Source organism: Aspergillus pseudoviridinutans (genome assembly GCF_018340605.1).
Source record: "Aspergillus pseudoviridinutans IFM 55266 DNA, scaffold_8, whole genome shotgun sequence".
Classification (NCBI taxonomy): Eukaryota; Fungi; Ascomycota; class Eurotiomycetes; order Eurotiales; family Aspergillaceae; genus Aspergillus; species Aspergillus pseudoviridinutans.
In genome coordinates this window covers 806,040-826,999 of record NW_025091288.1, presented here as the reverse complement: position 1 = coordinate 826,999, position 20,960 = coordinate 806,040, and the positions used below count along the sequence as shown (strand labels likewise).

At 53.2% G+C, this 20,960-nt stretch overlaps 10 protein-coding genes across 10 annotated transcripts; 4 read left to right on the top strand and 6 right to left on the bottom strand.

Moving 5' to 3' along the window:
- Nucleotides 1–42: 42 nt before the first annotated feature.
- Asppvi_010394 (MDR family MFS transporter) lies at nt 43–1,851 on the bottom strand (the record flags this gene model as incomplete). Its single annotated transcript, XM_043306240.1, has 4 exons — nt 43–350; nt 411–1,439; nt 1,502–1,613; nt 1,678–1,851. 4 exons carry the CDS (start codon nt 1,849–1,851, stop codon nt 43–45), a joined length of 1,623 nt encoding a protein of 540 aa, XP_043162175.1.
- Nucleotides 1,852–2,638: 787 nt separating this feature from the next.
- Nucleotides 2,639–3,267, top strand: Asppvi_010393 (uncharacterized protein; the record flags this gene model as incomplete). Its single annotated transcript, XM_043306239.1, has 2 exons — nt 2,639–2,886; nt 2,922–3,267. The coding sequence occupies 2 exons, from the start codon at nt 2,639–2,641 to the stop codon at nt 3,265–3,267; spliced, it is 594 nt and encodes a 197-aa protein (XP_043162174.1).
- A 31-nt stretch (nt 3,268–3,298) lies between these two features.
- Nucleotides 3,299–4,839, bottom strand: Asppvi_010392 (uncharacterized protein; the record flags this gene model as incomplete). Its single annotated transcript, XM_043306238.1, has 3 exons — nt 3,299–3,626; nt 3,690–4,617; nt 4,662–4,839. The coding sequence occupies 3 exons, from the start codon at nt 4,837–4,839 to the stop codon at nt 3,299–3,301; spliced, it is 1,434 nt and encodes a 477-aa protein (XP_043162173.1).
- Nucleotides 4,840–5,632: 793 nt separating this feature from the next.
- Asppvi_010391 (uncharacterized protein) lies at nt 5,633–7,044 on the top strand (the record flags this gene model as incomplete). The annotated part of the gene is made up of 3 exons (XM_043306237.1): nt 5,633–5,881; nt 5,937–6,467; nt 6,532–7,044. The coding sequence occupies 3 exons, from the start codon at nt 5,633–5,635 to the stop codon at nt 7,042–7,044; spliced, it is 1,293 nt and encodes a 430-aa protein (XP_043162172.1).
- A 240-nt stretch (nt 7,045–7,284) lies between these two features.
- Asppvi_010390 (uncharacterized protein) lies at nt 7,285–8,106 on the bottom strand (the record flags this gene model as incomplete). The annotated part of the gene is made up of 2 exons (XM_043306236.1): nt 7,285–7,541; nt 7,593–8,106. The coding sequence occupies 2 exons, from the start codon at nt 8,104–8,106 to the stop codon at nt 7,285–7,287; spliced, it is 771 nt and encodes a 256-aa protein (XP_043162171.1).
- Nucleotides 8,107–8,696: 590 nt separating this feature from the next.
- Nucleotides 8,697–9,697, bottom strand: Asppvi_010389 (uncharacterized protein; the record flags this gene model as incomplete). Its single annotated transcript, XM_043306235.1, has 3 exons — nt 8,697–8,987; nt 9,055–9,569; nt 9,619–9,697. The coding sequence occupies 3 exons, from the start codon at nt 9,695–9,697 to the stop codon at nt 8,697–8,699; spliced, it is 885 nt and encodes a 294-aa protein (XP_043162170.1).
- Nucleotides 9,698–10,371: 674 nt separating this feature from the next.
- On the top strand, nt 10,372–17,046 carry Asppvi_010388 (type I iterative polyketide synthase; the record flags this gene model as incomplete). Its single annotated transcript, XM_043306234.1, is given in 3 exon segments — nt 10,372–10,995; nt 11,008–15,168; nt 15,232–17,046. The coding sequence occupies 3 exon segments, from the start codon at nt 10,372–10,374 to the stop codon at nt 17,044–17,046; spliced, it is 6,600 nt and encodes a 2,199-aa protein (XP_043162169.1).
- A 372-nt stretch (nt 17,047–17,418) lies between these two features.
- On the top strand, nt 17,419–18,210 carry Asppvi_010387 (uncharacterized protein; the record flags this gene model as incomplete). Its single annotated transcript, XM_043306233.1, has 1 exon — nt 17,419–18,210. The coding sequence occupies one exon, from the start codon at nt 17,419–17,421 to the stop codon at nt 18,208–18,210; it is 792 nt and encodes a 263-aa protein (XP_043162168.1).
- Nucleotides 18,211–18,269: 59 nt separating this feature from the next.
- On the bottom strand, nt 18,270–19,482 carry Asppvi_010386 (fungal specific transcription factor domain-containing protein; the record flags this gene model as incomplete). The annotated part of the gene is made up of 3 exons (XM_043306232.1): nt 18,270–18,446; nt 18,500–18,973; nt 19,024–19,482. 3 exons carry the CDS (start codon nt 19,480–19,482, stop codon nt 18,270–18,272), a joined length of 1,110 nt encoding a protein of 369 aa, XP_043162167.1.
- Nucleotides 19,483–19,559: 77 nt separating this feature from the next.
- Asppvi_010385 (Zn(II)2Cys6 transcription factor domain-containing protein) lies at nt 19,560–20,133 on the bottom strand (the record flags this gene model as incomplete). Its single annotated transcript, XM_043306231.1, has 2 exons — nt 19,560–19,885; nt 19,944–20,133. The coding sequence occupies 2 exons, from the start codon at nt 20,131–20,133 to the stop codon at nt 19,560–19,562; spliced, it is 516 nt and encodes a 171-aa protein (XP_043162166.1).
- Between the last annotated feature and the right edge of the window lie 827 nt (nt 20,134–20,960).

Genomic DNA, 20,960 nt, shown 5'->3' with positions numbered 1-20,960 from the left:
TGACGGCGAGCATCTCATGAGATCAGCAAGATCGATTTCAATCTAGGCAGCTGCCATGGTATTCTTGGCTGCTTCACCCGTAATTTTTTTCCACCGCGAGAACAATGCCAGAATGAAGGCCAATCCCATCGAAGCACAGGCAAAGGCAAATGCCACTTTCAGGCCCCGCATATAGGCAATACGCACTCCCGCAAGGCTTGGACCAAAGGATTGGAGCTCTGTTGCTCCAGCCGCTACCACAGCTCTCGGGTCAACATCTGGAGCCGTGTTGGGCAGTTCATCCAGGAGCCGATTGGCAAATGCGGCTTGGGCACCGGCTTGCATGAAGGCACCTCCGATGGTTTGAAAGCCTGTCGGACGGAGAGTCGTGAATAGTTAGAACTGCGATGCAGAGGACTTTGAGAACTTACACATGAGAATTGCCGTTGTCGCCGCCATGTCACTCGCATCGGTATTTGCCTGCGCCATAATCATTGGCACCTGAACCCCGAGTCCGTTGCCGAAGCCCGCGAGAATCTGATAGCCAATCCATTTCCCGGCGCCGGTACCAATGTCGAGCGTATAGATTAGACCACATCCCACCGTGGCGATTGCAGCTCCCCCGACCACAAACGGTGCGGGATAACCGGTCACCGAGATTAGGACACCACTGGCCACGGTGAAAATGGATACTGCAAGAATGAAGGGCAGATTATGGACGCCCGACCCGATAGCGGACACACCGTCAATGCTTTGAAAGTAGGTGGGCAGATAGTAGATGATCACAATGTATGAGCCGAAGAAGAAGAAGCCCACCGCCGACGGCACGGCATGACGCTTTACCAGGCGCGGAGGGGACATGGCCTTTTCCCCCATGCGTAACTCCCATCCGACCAGGGCCGCTAGGATCAGCCCAAAGCCGACAATCAAGCCGATCACGACGGAGCTGTTCCAAGGATGCGTCTGCCCCCCGTACTGCATCGCGAGGATATAACAAGTGACACAGGCCAACACCAATCCTGTCCCGATTGGGTCCATCTGCAACAGTTTGGAACGCCACGTGCGGTTATCAGTAGCTTTTGAGGCAGCAGGGCTTTGGAAGAAGAAGACAATGAAGAATGCCGACACCGCCCCCACGGGGAGATTGATATAGAAACACCATCTCCATGAAACCGAGTCGGTAAAAACGCCTCCGAGCAGGGGCCCGACGACGGATGCAATGCCGTACGAGAGACCGATTAACCCCGTGAAGATGGGTCTTTTCTTCGGCGGCGCACAGAAGGCAACCAGGGTGAACGAGCCAGTGTTCAGGCCGGCAGCACCCAGCCCTGCAATCGCGCGGCCAACGATGAGGGCCACCGATGAAGGGGCGACCCCACAGATTAGACTCCCAATCTCGAAGAGAAAGAGGGCCAGCAGGAAGGTGATCTTCAGGCTAAAAAAGCCATAAGCCTTACCCCCTATGCATTCCGGGTCAGCAGCGACTAGGGACAGGGGAGAACGGGGAAGGGATCGAACGTACACGCTGTTTGAAAGCCAGCAGTCACCAGGAAGAAGGCCGAGCCATACCAAGCTACATCGGAAAGACTATGGAAGTCGTCGGTAATACGTGGAATCGCGGTCGCAATGATTGTCTGACAAGAAGAACGATGTCTGTTAGGATGATCTCAAGGTTTTCGAAGAACTCCGGTGGCTCACAAAATCCAACGAGGTCAGGAAGATGGCTAAGATCAAAGCAACCACTACAAAGAGCAGTCGAAACCCGGTCGGGTAGTCACCTTCATCGGCATCATCGGATCCGTTCGTATTGTCCTTCTCATGAACCGAGCCGTGTCCCGAAACAGGCTCGACGATTTCCATATCTGCTGCCATGCTGACTTCCCAGATGAATGCTGACCGAGTTGCGGCACGAAGCAAGCACTCAGCTTCTAAGTTCGGCTAGAACATCTTCTTTAATCAACATCTCTTTGAAGCTCGGAATTAGGGGATAAGGGAAAAGGGAGACTTTTACATTCCAAATACAGCATGCTACAGGATGCATGCATCAACAACCCAGCCTTGGTCCATCAGTGGGGTACCCCACCGCGTTAAGGCCGTGCAATGTCCGGCGGTGCTTTTGATCTCGTATCTTTCATAATATTATTGAAGGGATAGATATAAAACTGCCCGGAGTTAGGAGATAACCAGGTGTTCTGCAAGGGACAGGGTTCGATCCCATTCTCCAAAATCCCATACGCGGCCGGCTGAGTTACTCTCCTTTTTTTGGCTCAACCCTTATCAATGAGTGTCAGGAGCGTCAATGTAAACCAAGAAGACAGTCAAAATCTGGAGTTGATCATACGAAATGGGCTAGCTGGAGGCGTCGCAGGCTGCGCGGTTAGCCTCGTTACCCCGGTATGAGTCAACAATTGCTGATGCGAGGGTCCTGCAGGCCAAAACTATCGTCGCCCCATTGGAGAGGGTCAAGATTCTCTTTCAAACCTCTCATTCTCACTTTGTGCACCATTCCACCCACTGGAATGGTTTATTCAAGGCGGCCAGAGACATCCAAAAGACTTATGGAATATCGGCGCTTTTCAAAGGCCACTCGGCCAGCTTGGCCCGAATCTTCCCTTATGCTAGCATCCACTTTCTCGCGTATGAACAGATCCGAGCCGCAATGTTCGTAGCCCCCGAGATGGAAAACCCAGTGCGTCGGTTTCTGTGCGGAAGCATCGCCGGTGCGACCTCTACCTTTGTCACATACCCGCTTGACTTGATCCGCACCCGTCTGGCCTTCGAAACAGTTCGCGGTTACTACTCATCCTGGCTTGGGATTTCTCGGAAAATCTACTACGAAGGTCGAGGCAGCTGGGGCGTGGCCAATTTTTATCGAGGGTTCGCCACGACGATGCTCGGCATACTTCCGTATGCTGGCATGTCATTCTTAACGCACAACGTAGTCAAAGACTGGTTTCGTTCGCCTGCTCTCGCACCTACACTCTAGAACCACAGTCTCACACTCGACTGACAGCGGTTGCGCAACTTGGCCGTGGAGCACTCGCCGGCATAGTTGCGCAAACAGTATCTTATCCCATTGAAACCATTCGGCGACGGATGCAAGTTGGAAACGTGGTCGGTGACCAGGCGGGCATCGTGGAGACGGCCCAGCGCATTTTTTGGGAGAGAGGAGCGCGTGGGTTCTACGTCGGGCTGACCATTGGCTATTTAAAAATCGTTCCCATGGTGGCGACAAGTTTCTATGTCTATGATCGTATGAAGCGGTATTTGGGCCTCCTGGTCGAGTGAGACCAATGTCCTGTACCTAGGTAGATGGGACCTAGATAACCGATCCATCATCCTCACAGCTTTCACTCAAATCTGCCTTGGGTCCATTTGCCAATCGCTCCTCATCGAAATCCGTCGCACGGTGGTTGGAACCTTCATCGGGGACATTTCGCGGCTGGTACGAGCAATCCGTTAGGACTGCATTGGCCGCCGTTTCAAACTCTTCGTATGCGTAGGCCTGGGGGTCATGGGTAAATAACCAGTTAGGTCGAGGCTGAGCCAGGACCTCTGGGTTCTTCTTCACTTCTTCCCAGTCCGTTTTGAGCCACACGTCGCGTGTTTCAATGCCCATTTCTTGTCCAATTTTGCACCGTTCATACCTGAGTGCTCATAGTTAGCACGAAGGGAACAATTTGAGTGAACATTACTAACGGCGTAAATACCTCATTTTCTCCATGGTACGTAAGGCAAGTGGCACCTGGGACTTGCCGGCAAGCTCCAGCGTGATGGCAATCGTAGCAGCATCTTCAATTGCCTGAGTGGCACCCTGAGCAGATGTGGGGACGTATGAATGCGCGGCGTCCCCTATCAAGATCACGCGGGCTTTGGGGGAGACCCAGGTTGGGAGAGGGTCGCGGTATATCAGCTTATGGTCGAACAACTGATCGGGCGGCGTGATTTTGTACACCTCGGCGATTCTCGCATCCCAGCCGTCCACCACTTTGAGAGCATCCTCGACCTTGGCCGGGTGGGTCCACGACTCCTCAATGTCATACTCATCGGGATGGGTGAGGACCCAGGTAATCCCTTGATTGCGCTTCACGGTGGCGATGAGCGTGTGGGCATTGGGCCCAATGAAGTTCATCACCGTGTCTTCTTCGCCCGGCAGTGGGATCCACGACGTTGCTGGATTCTCCCGCAGCGATGGCTCGGGGACAAACCAGGCTCGATAAATGGCATACCCACTCGAGCGAGGAGGATCCTGTTTGCCGAGCACAAAGTGGCGTCCTTTGGAATGAACACCATCCGCACAGATCACCGCGTCTGCTTCCCAGCGCTGACCATTGACCGTAAACCCCGCAGAGGAGTCGGTTTCGAAATAGTCCCTCACATCGGCGTTCAGGTGGACTTCCAGCCCTAGCTTTTGGAAGTACTCGTACATGACCCCCATCAACTCGCCGCGGCGCCCCGTGTACCCTGAACCAGCGGAGTAACCTTTCATCGAATGGCTCAAGAGGAACTCTCCCTTGCTGTTATAGATATTGTGTCGCGCGTAGTTGCAGGAAATCCGCGCGGCTCGCTGATGGACTTTCCCCGCGTCCCATTTGTAGATTGGGAGGGCGCCGTTCTGCGAGATCCCTAGGGTATCGCCTGACTACCGTTAGAGAAGGAATTTAGGGGTTAAATCGACTCACCTAGACCGCCTATCTCCGAGTTCTTCTCGAATACAACCACCCTGTGGCCTTTCCGATGGCATTCTACGGCCGCTGCTATGCCGCCGAATCCACAGCCAACAATAAGCACGGAGACTCCTGAACTGCCCGGGGCCGCAGTACCATCGGGCCCCGTTCCCTTGGTTACTGCGATCGCCATAAAGATCCGACGCCAAGGCGTAGATCGGCTGACTGGAAAGGGAGGAGAAAGTCGCAGGATGCAAGGACCCATGAATTCGTGGAAGCCATTTTCACTATATAGATATAGATACGCTTAACTTCAGCCGCCAGTAACCTCGCCGATGCTAGCTCATGTCTGTAACGCACGCCATTTCAGACCGCCCTAGTCCGTAGAGAGTTACTCCGTATTCACCGTTCGACTTGAGTGAAAATTACCAGTGGTCCTCGACCGAGGAACAGACGCACGGTGGGGTTAGAGCGTAATTCCGCTCGGGTGTATCCGACTCTACCCCACCGGACCCCGCCAACCCCACCGAGATCGCTGCAGTCGGTGGAGAGCTAAGGGAACTGATTGATTGGCCGACTCAAGCGCAGGATTCTACGTTAGGTTCACTTTCCATGCGGAATACTAAGCCGATTGAGCCCATGTTGCAGTGGAGGATGCATAAATAAAGAGTAATTCGGGCTAAATCACCGGAGTATAGAACCAATGCCACATTGTGAAGAAGGGCCGAATTATATACTCCTATCGAGAAAAAAAGTCCGCAAATTCACTAAATTACCATGAGACAGAAAAGCTTTAGCCATGAGTCGCTCCTGTCACGGATGAAAGCAAAGAGTGGATACTCAATTGCAGTTACATGATTAAAGAGAAGAACTGATATTCCACGGTATAAAGACCTCTGTAAAGCCCTTGGGACCAACTGCAATCAAGGCTACTGACCCAAGAACCCAGACGATCTCTTGGTGCAGCGTTCAGTTCGACAATCAAGATGGCACCTTCCAACCAGCTTCTCCAGCTTGCCGAAATCATCTCCGAGAAAACGAGAGTCATCACGGATTTCCTCACGTCCAAGGGCGCAGAGCTTCCATCCTTCGACGTTAACAGGGTAGCTGAATACGCGATCTCACCGAACGACACAGAGGCGTTCGAGGCTCGTCTGGAACTGATTGCCGCTACCAAGGAGCTTTACGCCCTCTCTCACGGGCCCAAGGACCACGTCCGAAATCTCTGTTGGGATGTAAGTTGGACGGATATGTATTAGCATGAAGGTCCGCCAATGTAACTTTTGGCAGGCCCTGGATCCATTGTCCCTCCAGGCTATTTGGACCTTCAGGGTTGCCGAGGCCGTCCCGCTCACTGGCCGTATTTCGTACGAGGAAGTCACCAAAAAGTGCCATCAACTGAGCGGAATCTATGTGCCCTTATTCAATATGCGACGATTGGTCCGTCATGCTATCACGAACCGCTTCTTCTGCGAGCCGGAATTGGGATTTATTGCTCATAACCGGGCATCGCAGCTTCTGCTCGAAGATGAGACCATCAACGCCTGGGTAGGGCTGTTTTGTAACGACATGTGGCCCGCTTTTGCCAGCACCATCACGGCCATGAAGAAGTGGCCGGGAAGCGAGGAGCCAAATGAGACCGGGGTGAACATTGCCTATGGTCATGACCTCAAGTGGTTCGACCACACGTCGCGCAATCCGCTTGTCGCGGATAGATATAGCAAAAGCATGAAGGCACATGGCGGTGGTGTTGGGTTTGATGTCTCGCACACGGTGACCGGCTATCCATGGTCGAACCTGGGCGAGGGGTTAGTCGTCGATGTGAGTGCCTGTCTCCCCTCCTTACTTTCAAGCATACAGGATCGGTCTTTTAACCTCGTGGTAGATGGGTGGTAGTGTCGGATTTGCCTCGATGGCAATTGCTGAGGCAAATCCGAACCTCAAGTTTGTGGTTCAGGATCAAGAACATACGATTACGGAAGAGGCCAAGGCTGCCGTGCCGGAGCATTTGAAGTCGCGGGTGAGACTGGAGGCCCATAACATCCTCACTCCGCAAACCGTGGAGGCAGATGTCTACTTCTTCCGCTGGGTGTTCCACGGATTTGCCGACAAATATGCCGTCCAAGTCTTACGGGCGTTGATACCGGTGCTGAAAAAGGGAGCAAAGGTCGTCATCAACGACGGTGTCATCCCCGACCCCGGCACGGTACCCTGGATGGAATACCGAAGCATTAGGTGCATGGACCTCTTGGGACAAGCGGTCAACAATACCGGGGAGCGCTCGATGAGTGACTGGGCCGAACTCTTCACAAAGGCGGATCCCCGGTTTAAATTACTGAACGCCTGGAAGCCCCCCAAAAGCACCATGTGGTTTATAGAGGCGGAGTGGCAGCCATGAGCGAGGTCATTGCAGGCAGATAACAAACTGATGATCTTATTTTCTTGTCACTATCGTCGCCTGAAGTATGGAATATGGTATTCGCTCCCCCAGCTGGTGACGAGGCCTTTTCCCTTCACACATTCCTCTCTGAGGGTAAACTCTCTATAGCAGCGACATAACGTCCATTTATGCTGGTAAGGTTTCGAATTCGTACATTAGATGGAAAAATATTGAAGTCAGTTTGCACCACAAGGTTAACTATTCTGTCAGACCATCTGCGTAAATCTTCAGCACCTCGGCAACGATTCCATACAGCTCGGTTGCATTGCAGTTTTGGAAGACCAGGGACCAGGCATAAATCAACTTTATCGAACAAGGTTTTGATGCAAGGACCGGGTCTAGATCGATCTCTGCCAGCGTTTCTTCCGTTGATTTGACAATGTCATTCTCCTCTGCAGACCGATCTGCTCTCAATCGAGTTGACTGCTCCCGAATCCAAAAACTATGGAAAAGACCTTAAAGGGAAGTTAGTATGTGACAACGGAAGATAAACGGAGACCACTCACAGCATTCTAACGAATACAGATTGAACAACAACTTGTGGTGCCACCCCGAAATGGATCCAGTCAAGGACATGCCCATCCGGACCGAGGTCTGCAGGGCGTCAAGAGCACACCGGGCAGCTCTCCGACATGTGCTCGAGCTCGATATAACAATCGTGATCTCGTCTATGCTGGACAAGATGGTTTGCACGTTGCGAGTAGCAAAGGCTGATCGGAGGGGCCCGAAGTTTCCACAGAGCCGAACATGAGCCTGGCGATACAACGAGAGCGCATTCACCGCAATCACTCCGCTGGGGTACCGCGGGGAGTAATGGAACTCGGGGTTCTGCTCGGAGCACATCCGCCACCTGGCTAAAGCTTGTTCAAATCGTTGCACAAGTGCTGGTGTTGCAGCTAGAAGCCAACTATCCTGGTAGAGAATCGCTAATTGTTTCACGATGCCGTGCAGCGTTACGTAGGACCCAAAGCTGCTGAGTCGGAGCGGTGGTGCCCATTGCGCTGAGAAAAGGCTAGCCATTGCGGCTGAGAAGCGAACTGGTGGGTTGAAGTTCGACCGTCTGGTGTCCAGCCATGTCTGTGGTGATAAGCTCATCCATTCGGTCTCCTCGCATGGCAGAAAACAGTCACTTGGATCCATGTTCCAAGGAATACTCGCCGTTTGAAAGGTGACGCCTAGTGCACCCAGATAGACGTATATCGCATAGGTAGTCCTGCAATTTTCGGTAAGACGCGCCTAAAAGATCTGAGACGATAAGACAGTTGCGTACCGTACAGTGGTCTCAAAATCAATCCATCTCTGCCACTGCTCCAGAAGGTCAATGGCTCCTCCCTCTAATCCTGGTAAGCAGGGAGAAAGTTTCCTGTATCGGATGCCCTGTCAAGTATGATCCTTGATTAGTGGCGTCGCTCGAGCAGGTCCTGAGTCGCCGGGATCGGAATAAAGAATGCTTTCATAAATCCTCACCTCGATCAGTAGGGATGTCAACGATACAGCTTCTTGAAAGGTCCGAAAACTCGCACTTTTCGTACCGTTTACGATAATCAGGAGAAGACACTGAAGCACCCATATCGGTTCGTCGGCGATGGTGAGTGGGCTGAATGCAAGCTTCAGCGAGTCAGGATGCACGCTTTCATATAAGGGGGCTTGGTTGGCTTGCGTACATATTTCTTTAGACATGCTGTGGCAAGGCGATGCAGCCATGTGGCGGTCGTGTTGTCGTCGTGATAACTAGCGCCAATCGATGCCATGGCAAAGATCGTACAAGGAGGCGCCAGGTCCGCTTTCCAAGTGGGCGTATGGATGCATGGGATGTATATGAGGAAGCACTCAGCGAAGGTGTTCAGTAACCTCTCCCACGTCAAGCGACTTGGAAACGCCAAGACATTGAACTCCTCGGTCTGTATCGATTGTCAGGTACTGCTCGGCTGGCAATTTTTCCGCAGGGAGCGCCAATTCGAAGCTTACCGGATCAACCTCGGCCGCTAGTTGACCCCGTTTCTGCTCTGAGATGGCAAAGGAACCTTTCCATCCTGGTGACTCCCCCACCTGCGGTGCCCCGGCTGCGGCAGGCCCACTTTCTCCGCGAGAGGCACCGGCCAGCGCATGTTGGTGCGCCTGCCCTGTCAGATTGCTAAAGAGGTCAGATCTGGGGACTGCTGGATAGTCAAGGACCGAGACCAAAGAGTCCATGATCGAGCTATTCATCAGTAACAGGTCTGCTTGGTCGAAGCCAGTAGCGCTTGAGGATTCCATCCCGTCCCGCGTTGTCACCGATACGGCCCCGTGGCTGGACGTGGGCGTTAATCCAGCCTGTAACGAGATCGGCGGGTCTACATTGGACGGCCCTGGGGCGTGTTGTTGCTGTTGCGGGGAAGCTTGCACTGGTTGACCGTGGTGCCGCGTGTGGTGTCTTTTGAAGACGTCTTTCCGAGTGAAAGTCCCACTGCAGGAGGGACATCTGTATGGGCGCTCGTTGCGATCTGACGGATCCCGTTAGGGCATGCCAATGGCCGGGGTTGTAAGACCTACGGGATCGCTCGTGTCTGGAAAGATGTTCTGATCGAGCGAATGAACGATAGCAGTAGGAGCATTGATTTTTCCCGCTCATTGTGTAGCTTCTATCGAGACATGTACTCGCAATACCTTGGTTCTTTCCCCCGCCAAATGATGACTACCGTGAGATTGTAGCCTGATAGCCCGGCACACGTAACCGCCAGATCCCACATGTCAAGCCGGAAAAGCTCTTAGGCCCGTCCTTATTCCGAGTGCTTTCGCTTTTGGTCTGTTTTGGCCCCCAAGGGTCCACATTCCATCCCACTAACAGGCGGCCAGCTGCAGGGTTCCTGGTCCTTTTGCTGTCAATCGGGTCATACGATGATGGGGGAAATAACTCCGCTGATGAGGCAAATTAGCCCGAACAGTTGAAAGTTGAAAAATACACACAATACACACCATAAAACGCCGATGTTAACCTGAAGTAGGCAAATACTCGCCAAAGGATTCCACACCTCAGAATGCCAACAGAGAACGATAGGGTCATATGGAGGCCAGAGCAATATGGTAGGGAAGAAGGGTCGATATCTACCTGCGGGCCAGCGGGCAATGATAGCCCGGACGCAGTATATGTGAATAAAGAATATTTCAGCGTAGTTCTGGACATAAAAGGTGCTTCCACGGTGCCTTCTTTGCCATGCTCCGTCTAGATTCACACCGCTGCATAGACGGTATAGACGATTTCAGATTCCCCAGACCGTACTTATTGTTTCAAAAGACGAAGGCGATATGGGGGGCATTTCATTTCTCTTCGGAACCGTCACAGCTGCGCACAACGCTGATTGCCTCCGTGATTTGAGATGCCATCTGGACAAAACACCGAGTCTGGAATGGATTCGAGAGACGGTCAGTGAGCTGCCCGGCTATTGGGATCTTCTAGTCGGAAAGTTACCTGCCATGAATGGTTCATTCCCCGGGCGACAGATACTGGACGACTTCGACCGCTGGCTTCGACAGGGCTTCAACCCTGAGGAGGATTCAGTTGCACTGGGCAATACCGTTCTCCTGCCTTTGGTGGTAATGGTTGGCTTGACAGAGTTTTGGCAATATGTCGAGTCGACGAACGCAGAATGTGAAGATCCGCTGCAGGGGTTGCTAACTCGGCTTGGCGTGGACGAAGCAAGCAGTGTTGAGTCCTTTGGCTTGTGTGCTGGGATGCTGACGGCTTATGCGGTGGCCAGCAGCCACACTCGCAAAGAGCTGGAGAGATACGGGGCTGCTGCAGTTCGTCTGGCGATGATGATTGGAGCCGCCATCGATGCGCAGGATGCCTCGCATGGCCCAGCGAAGTCATACGTGGCTGCATGGCGCACCCCAGAACAAGGCGAGCAATTGAAGCGGACTATCGACCTCGTATAACCCCAGGCATACATTTCTGTCTGGTATGACGAAAGACGAGTGACCATCACCACCACGGCCCAATGGATTCGGTCCAGTATTCTACGTCAGCTCCAGGGTGCCGGTCTCACCGTCGCTGAATCGACCATTCAAGGCCGCCCTCATTGCCCAGAGACTGAGAGCAAACACATAGCTGATGCCATCTGCGAGCTCTGTGCAGATACGTCTGCCTTGCAGCTAGCAGATGTTTCGAAACTTGCTTTTCGGTCCTACACAAACGATGGCCATGGAGATCCTGTGCGCAACAGCAGTCTCCACGAAGTGGCCGTGCGAAGCTCACTAGCGACACAGTGTGCGTGGTATGACACCTTTTCAGCCCTACCTCTCTCGCATGAAGATTCAACCCAGGCGGTCGTTTCGTTTGGGCCTGATCGCTGCGTACCTCCTTCGTTGGTTGCGTCAATGGGCGGGAGATGGACTCATGTCTCGGACTTGAATCGCCTTGGTGCTGATTCTTCTGTTTCTACTGCTGCTGCTGTCACTCCTGCTGCTTCTACCACGTCTACCCCTTCTGCTGCTCCTATGGCTTCTAAGACTCCGGAGCAGGCTCCGGAGCAGCCGCCCCGGCAAGGCGAGTTCTCACAGTCACCCGAACATACGATCGCTATCGTAGGCATGTCCCTCAAAACTGCGGGAGCAGATGATGTGGAGGAGTTCTCCCGCATGATACAGTCGGGTGTATCCCAGCATGAGCTGATAGGACCTGACCGGGTCAAGTTCCATACGTTGTGGCGAGAGGGAGACTGGGATCCATCCTACAAATGGTACGCTAACTGGATGCGGGATATCGACAGCTATGATCACCAATTCTTCAAACGAAGTCCCCGAGAAGCAGCCAACATGGATCCACAGCAGCGACTTGCTATGCAAGCTGCCTACCAAGCCGTGGAAAAAGCGGGTTACTACACCGCGGACAGAAATCCCGCGACGAAAAGGAGCCGGCCTCAGATGGATACAAATCATATCGGCGTTTATGTGGGCATCACCTTGGACGATTATCAGAATCATGTCAGGTCCCATCGCGCAAATGCGTTTTCCATCACAGGAACCATGCGCAGCCTCATTGCGGGCAAGATTGCTCACCATTTCGGTTGGACAGGGCCGGCTATGACCATGGATACCGCCTGCTCCTCATCTGCCGTTGCTATTCACACAGCCTGTCGAGATCTGTTAGCTGGTGACTGTACTGCTGCTCTTGCCGGGGGTGCCAACGTTATCACGGATCCGCTGGCTTTCCAGGATTTGGCTGCTGCTGGCTTTCTAAGCCCCTCCGGTCAATGCAAACCATTCGATGACCGCGCCGATGGTTATTGTCGTGGAGAGGCGGTGGGTTTTGTCTTTATGAAGCGGCTCTCTGATGCACTGGCAGATGGCGATCAAATATTAGCCTGTATTGCCGGCTCAGCCATTTACCAAAACGAGAATCATACGCCCATTTTTGTCCCTAACTCACCTTCCCTGTCCAGCCTCTTCAAGCATGTTATGGGGAAAGCACAGGTACAACCGTCAGAGATCTCTGTCGTTGAATGCCATGGGACCGGTACACCAGTAGGAGATCCTGCTGAATGGGAAAGTGTACGCTACGCACTGGAAGGGCCCCGCAAGGGTGATCCGGTGTATATTGGATCCGCCAAAGGGCACGTAGGCCACACTGAGGCCGCGTCTGGTGTAGTGGCACTCATCAAGGTATTGACTATGATGCAGAGTGGGTATATTCCACCCCAAGCCAGTCACTCGCAATTGAGTCATCTCATCCAGCCGTCCGACATGATGCAGGTTGCAAGTAGTCAACGGCCCTGGCACTCGACGCGCAAGGTGGCTCTGATCAACAATTACGGCGCCAGTGGATCCAATGTGGCCATGGTTGTCACCGAGTTCCCATCCCCTCGTGCACAGGCAGGCCAGGTCAAGACAGAGGAGATAACAACTCTCCCCTTCTGCATTGCAGGGCGCACGGTCAAGAGCGTAAAGGCTAATTGCGCTCGGATTCTCCGCTACCTCGACTTTGATTCCGGAGCTGGCCTTGCTGACCTTTCATTCAACATGCATCGTCAGTTCAATCGGTCTTTGCCGTACAGATTTGCGTTTAAATGTTCCTCTCTCGACGACTTGAGGACGAAATTATCTCAGGCGATAACCGCTTCCCCTGCACCCGGGGCAGATATGGACATTACGACTGTACAGCCCGATCGACCGGTCATTCTCTGCTTTGGTGGTCAAGTGTCAATGGCCATTGGACTTGATCGAAATTTATATGACCGGACTCAGATTCTACGCTATTACTTGGATGAGTGTGACGCTGCAATCCAGTCATTTGGACTGACAAGTATCTACCCCGACATATTCTCCCAGCAAGCGATCCAAGATCAGCAAAAGTTGCAGACCATGCTTTTTGCCATGCAGTATTCCTGCGCAATGTCTTGGATGAAGTCTGGCTTATCCAGTCGAGTCGCCGCAGTTGTTGGCCACAGCTTTGGAGAACTTACCGCCATGTGCGTCTCGGGGGTCCTGAGTCTGCATGATGCCGTGAAACTGGTGGCAGGCAGAGCGAGGTTAATTCGAGATTTGTGGGGATCTGATCCTGGCGCCATGCTCGCAGTTGAGGCAGACGAAGAGACAATACACACCCTGTTATCAGAGGCTAGCCGAGTGTATAGCGGTCCCCACCAGGCCAGCATTGCCTGCTACAACGGTCCTCGGAGTTTCACCGTTGCAGGATCTCAAGAAGCAATTCGTGCTGTCACTGACCTTCTCTCCCAAAAGTTCCCTGCCATTCGAAGCAAAATGTTGCGAGTCACTAATGCCTTTCATTCGAGTCTCGTCGACCCACTAGAAAGGCAGCTGGAGTTACTTGGACAGGGGATAACTTTCCAGAAGCCGCACATTCCTCTGGAACGAACAACGGAGACTAGATCTTCCTTAGAATCTCTGGGGGCCCACTATGCGGCCGAGCAGATGAGACAGCCAGTCTTCTTCCATCACGCCGTGTGTCGCCTAGGCCAGGATCACCCTGACTGTATCTGGCTTGAGGCGGGATCTAGCTCGACGATCGCTGTCATGGCTCAGCGAGCGCTGGATTCTGACCCGCGGACGTCTCACCACTTCCAGAGTATCAAGACCAACGACTCCGATGCTTTCAACAAGCTCAGTGAGGCGACGGTCTCCCTGTGGAAAGAGGGGTTGCCGACGTCGTTTTGGCCGCACAACGCCTGTCAAACCCACGATTACGCTACCCTGGTTTTGCCTCCATACCAGTTCGAAAAGCATAAACATTGGGTGGAGCTCAAGTCTCCAGTGGAGCTGATCGAGCAAATCAAGCAAAGTGTCCTGTTGGAAAACTCCATCACGCAAGCGAGTCCAATTGAGGACATTGACCGGAGATGGGTGTTTGCTGGATACAGGGATTCCAGTAGCCATGGCAAGAGCCAGCCCTGCTTCCACATAAACACAGCGTCCAAGGAATATCAGGAATTGGTTCGCAGCCATGTCGTCACCAACACAGCTGGGATTTGTTCGGGCATGTTACAAGTGGATCTGGCTGTCAGTGCCCTGTTCAGCCTTCATCCAGACTGGGCCACCAACGGGTTCCGCGCTAGTCTACATGACATGGCCCAATACGTACCAATCTGTCTCGACTCTTCACGAGTCCTATCTCTGGAATTTTCTGAGGATCGGACAAATGGCTTCTGGGATTGGAAAATAGTAGGGTTGTCCGAAGGTACGCCACACATTGTCCACACCACGGGGCGCCTGCGATTGCGGGACCCGAGGGACAATGCTTATCAGGCTGAATTTCGGCGGCTCGGTCGTCTCATTGACCACCCAAGATGCTCGGCCCTGCTGAACATTGGGCCCAGTCAAGAGGACGTGGAAATACTACAGGGACGCAATATATACAGGGCCTTTCGTGACGTCGTTGACTTCGGGGCACAGTACCGTAGCCTGCGCTGGCTGGTCGGTCGAGGCAATGAAAGTGCTGGACGCATTTCTCGGACGCAGCAGAATGACGCCTGGTTCGATCAGCTTCGGGGCGAGCATATCAGTCAGGTCGGCGGGATCTGGGTCAATTGCATGACGGACCACAGTCCAAGTGATATTTTCGTTGGAGCCCAGATAGAGATGTGGATGGTTTCTCCCCACTGAGCGAATCGTTCACTGCCCGATCAATTGGATGTGTTTGCGCGTCACCAGCACCATGAAGAAACTGGGGACTACACCACCGATAGTTTTGTGTTTGACCCTAGCAGCGGAGACCTGATCGAAGTCTTGCTGGGAGTTCGCTTTACTAGGACTCCCATCACTTCGTTTATCCGGGCGTTGCAGCGAATGACTGCAGATCAGCCGATTGGGAATACTGGGCTAAGCGCACCAACGATGGCGCAGCCGGCTCCTATGCCCGAGGTGCCTTCTCAGCCTGTGATACAGCCACTAAAGACGGCAAACCCCAACTCGCAAAGTGCTAAACACTCGAGCCGGGATCTTCTCAAAGAGATGGGTGAGGTTGTGGCCAACCTGGTCGGTGTAGACGCCGAGGAAATCGGACCAGACGCAAACCTGGCTGACTTTGGCGTCGATTCCCTTCTTGGATTAGAATTACAGGCCGAAATCAAGACTGCCTTTAACTGTACGCCCGACGAGGTCGAGATTATGGGGGCCACGACTCTACGCGATCTGGTGAGATGCCTGCCCATCGCCACGGCCAGTCCGCAACAGGACACTGCCAACGATGGTAGTCAGTATCAACCACCAGCTCAATATTCTCCGGATGAGGTTGGTTCGGCATCGCAGCCCTCAGACCCGTACTGGAGTGGCCCGTCATCGGAGCACAGCCGGTCGACCTCTACCGGGCCCCCGGATTTCCTGTGGAGTACTTCGGACATCTTGGAATCTTTTTCGGGGACAAAGAAGCTTGTGGACCAGATGATTGTGGAACATGGCCTGGACGATTTTGACAGGGTCATTATCCCAGAGTCGAATCGATTGTGCGCAGCGCTTGTGGTCGAATGTTTCGAGCAGCTTGAATGTCCATTACGAAGCGCACAGCCCGGCGAGGTTTTGGACCCGGTACCTTTCCAACCACAGCACAAGATCCTAATGAACTATATCTACAATTTCCTAGAAAAGACTATTGGCCTGGTGGTCGTTGAGGAAAATGGACAACTTACGCGCACCGCAAAGGCCGCTCCCACAACGAGCAGTGAAGATATTCTCGCCGAGCTCGTGGACAACTACCCCATTCATGGAGACTTCTTGCGATTGACATATCACGCTGGAAGTCACCTAGCCGAGGCACTGGTGGGAAACACAGATGGAAATCGAGTCCTGATGAGCAATCCCGAGGGCCGCAGTCTCTGTCAATCCGTATACCACAATTACGTGGTGAATCGGCTCGGGTTTGAAACAATGCGAGATGTGCTCGAACGAGTGAGTAGGCGAATTCGCACGACGAAAGGCCCACTTCGCGTTCTTGAAATAGGAGGCGGAACGGGCAGTGCAACAAGCGTATTGCTACCACTACTGGCCTCGTGGAACATTCCCGTTGAATACACCTTCACTGATCTATCCTCGTCGCTGGTCGCGCAGGCACGTCGCACGCTCGGGAAGCAGTACCCATTTATGAGATTCGCGGTGCAGGACATTGAGAAGCCCGTAAGCGAGGAGCTTGCAGGGCAGCAGCACATTGTCATAGCGAGCCACTGCGTCCATGCGACACGCAGTCTGACGGACTCGACACGGAACATTCGACAGGCCTTGCGACCAGAAGGATTCCTCATGATGTTTGAGATGCGGGAGGCGTGGCCTGCTCTTGATCTGACCTTTGGGCTCTACGAGGGCTGGTGGTTGTTTGAGGATGGACGGACGCACGCCTATACCTCGCCCGAAGTGTGGCAGCGCAGCCTGACAGCTGCCGGATATGGGGCTGTGGATTGGACGGATGGGGCGCTTCCAGAGCACAAATACTACATGGTGCTGATTGCTTGTGCGTCGACAGTCCAAGAAAAGTAGGTCTAACGGGGCTGGATGGCCGAAGAGCAAGCGCCTGTTTCCTGTGCATGATATGATAGACAATCTACCACCCAGGACCTATAGCTTGCCTACTCATCTATAGCCATATTACCTATCCTATCCCCTCACATAAATCTACTATACTTGAGAAACATATAAGCGATCATGATAGCAACGTGATGGTAGGAGATTTGTTTAATATGCAGGAGGTCGTGTTGCAGTGGAGGATGTAGACCACCGGAGTATCTGACTATTGTCATATAAAGTCCGATCGAAGTAAAGTAAGTCCGCGTCTTCGACCCAGGCTTACATTAATAACCCGTTGTCCCTTTCCCACAATCCCCAGAACCCTCAGCGAAAGCAATCCACGCCATGACACCAACACCATTGGACTCCGAACCGTCCGACCCATTCATCCACTACCCCAGAATCCTGTGCCTCCACGGAGGAGGCGCAAACTCCCGAATCTTCCGCGTTTCTTGCAGAGTGCTCGAGGCGCAGCTGGCGAGCCGTGCGAGATTAGTGTATGTGGATGCGCCTTTCTTTGCTCCCCCGGGCCCGCTCATCACTGGCGTCTTCACTGACTGGGGTCCCTTTCGATCATGGCTTCCCCCTGCGCTTGGGGTCGGACCGGGCAAGGGCCAGGGGGTGGCATGTATTGATGAGGATCCTACGGATGCTGGCTTGGTGGTTGAGAAGATCGATCAAAGTTTGAGGACGGCGATGGAGGAGGATGATCGAGCAGGAGGTAAGGGCCCATGGGTGGGTTTGTTAGGGTTCAGTCAGGGTGCCAAAATTGCCGCGAGTCTGCTTCTGAGACAGCAGCATGAGCATGAGCATGGCTGGTTTGCCTCCTTGCCGGTCTTCCTTTTCGGCGTCCTGATCGCGGGGCCTGCGCCATTTGTCTCGCTGGTTCCATCGCCAGACCAAGCAATACCACCACAATCATCGCCTAAATCTATACTTCAAATACCCACGATCCACGTTTATGGCAGACATGATTCTATCGTTTTTGCCCCTGATGAATGGTTCTATCACAGTTGCTCAGCTGAGTCGAGGAAACTGCTCGTCTGGGATGGCGACCACTTCGTGCCTACGAGGACCAGGGAGGTTACTGCAGTGATGATGATGATTGCAGAGATGCTTGATAAAGATGCACAATAGGATAGTCTGACCGCTTGATCTAATCCTTTATCTACACGATATGCCCCTTTGTATCCCCTTCAATGCCTCGCTACGCCTCCCAACTCATGGATAAGCTCCTCGGCCTGTCGGTTAACACAGCTGAGACTCTGAAGAATAGACATCAGCTCGTCTAGCCCATCGTGTTGCCCCTGGGGGTGGTGGCTGGTAAGGAAGACGATCGCCCGTGAGAGTAAGACGGGAAGAAATATGGGAGTCTACTTACCCCAGTCAGCTTCTATGTTCAGCGATCGAGAGAACGTGACAATACCTTGAACCGACCAAGCCGAGCAGAGCACTTTGCCAAACGCACAATCTCGTTGCAGGCCTCGAATGCCTGTCCAAGACAAATGGTCACTGATTTCTCAGGCTCGTTCATTGCGAAGGCCATGCCTTCCGCCAGCTCACTCAGGTCGACCATCACGCTGTGGGCGAGGATACGCGTGCAGCACGCTGTGGAATCTACAGCTGCTGTCGTTACCGGGAGGTGCTTTGCTATTATCCGCATTCGTTGCCGCAAGCCGACTTTGATCTCTTGGAGCTTGGCGCAGAAATCAACTGCGTTGCTAGGCGATGCGCTGCGGAGATTCATGTATCTGCCTCGCAGTGTGGCTAAAACAACGCACTCGGCAAATACAGGTAGAATTGCTGTGACCAGGGTGGACATGACCTCGGAAAGAAAGGGCATACGAACTGGTTTGGCGTCTTGGAAACTGGTCTCGGGGGCTGGGAGCCGTGTGCGTGTCTGGAAAGGGTTGAGTGGAAGAAAGTCAGCTTTCATGTAGAGTGACTTACCGCTTGCTCATGCAGCGTATGGGGCAATTCATGGCGGATGCTGAAGAGCCGATCGATGCAGTATGCCGCCCAGAATGTGCGCCTTCGCTCCTCTTCGCGAGCAAAGGCCTCCCCTGACACTTCCTCGGTGGGGCCTGTCTCTACGTCGATTTCGTGCAATCGCGATATCTGAATCAAGCGAAATGCCCTTCCAGCTGTGAGTATGTATCTGTCTTGAGGCATGCGAAGCGCCTCGTAGTATACTACCAGGAGGAGAGCCTGGATATATTCCAGCTCAACCGGGGCCCCTCTCGCCCGACCGATCGGTCCGTTTATCTCGACTTTTTCGAGGGCTGCGCATGCCTCGACATACAGAGAGTGGCTCGATCTCAGCATATGCGCCGTTGATGCTGCCGCGGCGGCCTGCACGGCCAGCTGGAGACAAAGCTGGCTTTTTGACGGGCTTTGCTGCTCTACCATGTCGAAATACCGCTGTTTGTGAATGATTGGTATATTTGGATGAATTCGCTCAAAGTACACCGACACTCTACTGTATATCAGTCCGAATACCCAGCATATGGTATCTCAAACGCCACATACGCATCTTCCTGCACAAGTGCTGATATCTGACCCTCATCGCTTGGTTGGATGACCTTCCGATTGCTTTTCCATGTCAGACCGGTTTCCCCTGGAGCCTCTCTCATTTCTGGCGACAATGGCTCGATGGCCATTGGAAAGTTCGCATCGAATTCCCAGAGAGGGGGGATGCCAATGTTTGTAATGTCCGGCGACTCTATCAGTTGTCCTGTAACTGCTGGGTCAATTGCCGTTGTGAAGGATTCCTCTAGAGGTTGCTGCTCGGAAAGGAGACGCTCCAGAGTATCTGTAGACAGAAAGTTAAAATGATAGATACTCCGCCGGACGTGTGTGCCATTCCGTACTAATTCTGTCCCGAAGGGCCCTGATCTGGCCTTTTTTGGGCCCTCGCTGCGCCCGCTGGTCACTGAAGATACACAGTCTCCCGGCCTCGCTGCAGCTGCCGCAGCAGGGTCTGGACCTGTCGCACCTTGCTTTGCGTCGTCGACACTCTTCGCAGGCCGAGCCGGGATGTTGTCGGAAATAATCTGCCATTGTAACTGTAGAGTTATACTATAGTAAATGCCCTTCAAGAGTCGGAGTTCAAGGGTGACTAAGGTGTAGAAAAATGAGACAGACCGTATCTAGGGTCAGCAAAGGAAGGTCCTCCTGCCCTGCTTTGACACCTGCCCACTAATTTCTGGCAATTCGAATGAGCTGGCTGGCCCCAATTGACGCAATGGCAAGGATGCCAGAACAGGGCTTTGGAGCCTCACAGAGACAGTGCATCTGCGCACATGCTATGCACTCTCTGGCCACGCTTTCACAGACATCCGACGTAGCTCCGCCATCCAACATTAGAGGAGCAACGGTTTTCCCTGATTGGCAGTTGAGTAATCCTCCCACGTGGGGGCTCGGTACGGATACTAATTATGTTGATCATCGACCGAGGACTAACGACAGAAGCGAATTGTGGCAGTGAAGTCCAGTCTATGCTGTATTGCCCTTGTAACACTGTGTTGTATTTGCAAATCTCTGAGCAGAATGACAGTTTTCGCTCTCTAAAATCTGACTCAGCCCTAAGATGAACTAAATAAGCTCTTCCGGGGGCGGGTGGCGGCCGCGGCTTCCGGCGGCGCTTTTCATTTCAACAGCCGAGTCCGCATCAGGAGGTAGAATACGGAAATTAAGATAGGAGAATAAAAGTCCCGCCGGGGAAGCAAATTAGTCCGCATAGTTCGAACGTGGAGTCTGCGTGTGGTTGTAGTGAAGGTTATGTTATAGTAACAGGGTCACGTCAACTGCTCGATGACCAGACCGACCACTTAAAAACCGCGCACGGTGCCCCTGCTCGAACAAGAGGGGAGTTCAGCGATGAGGCT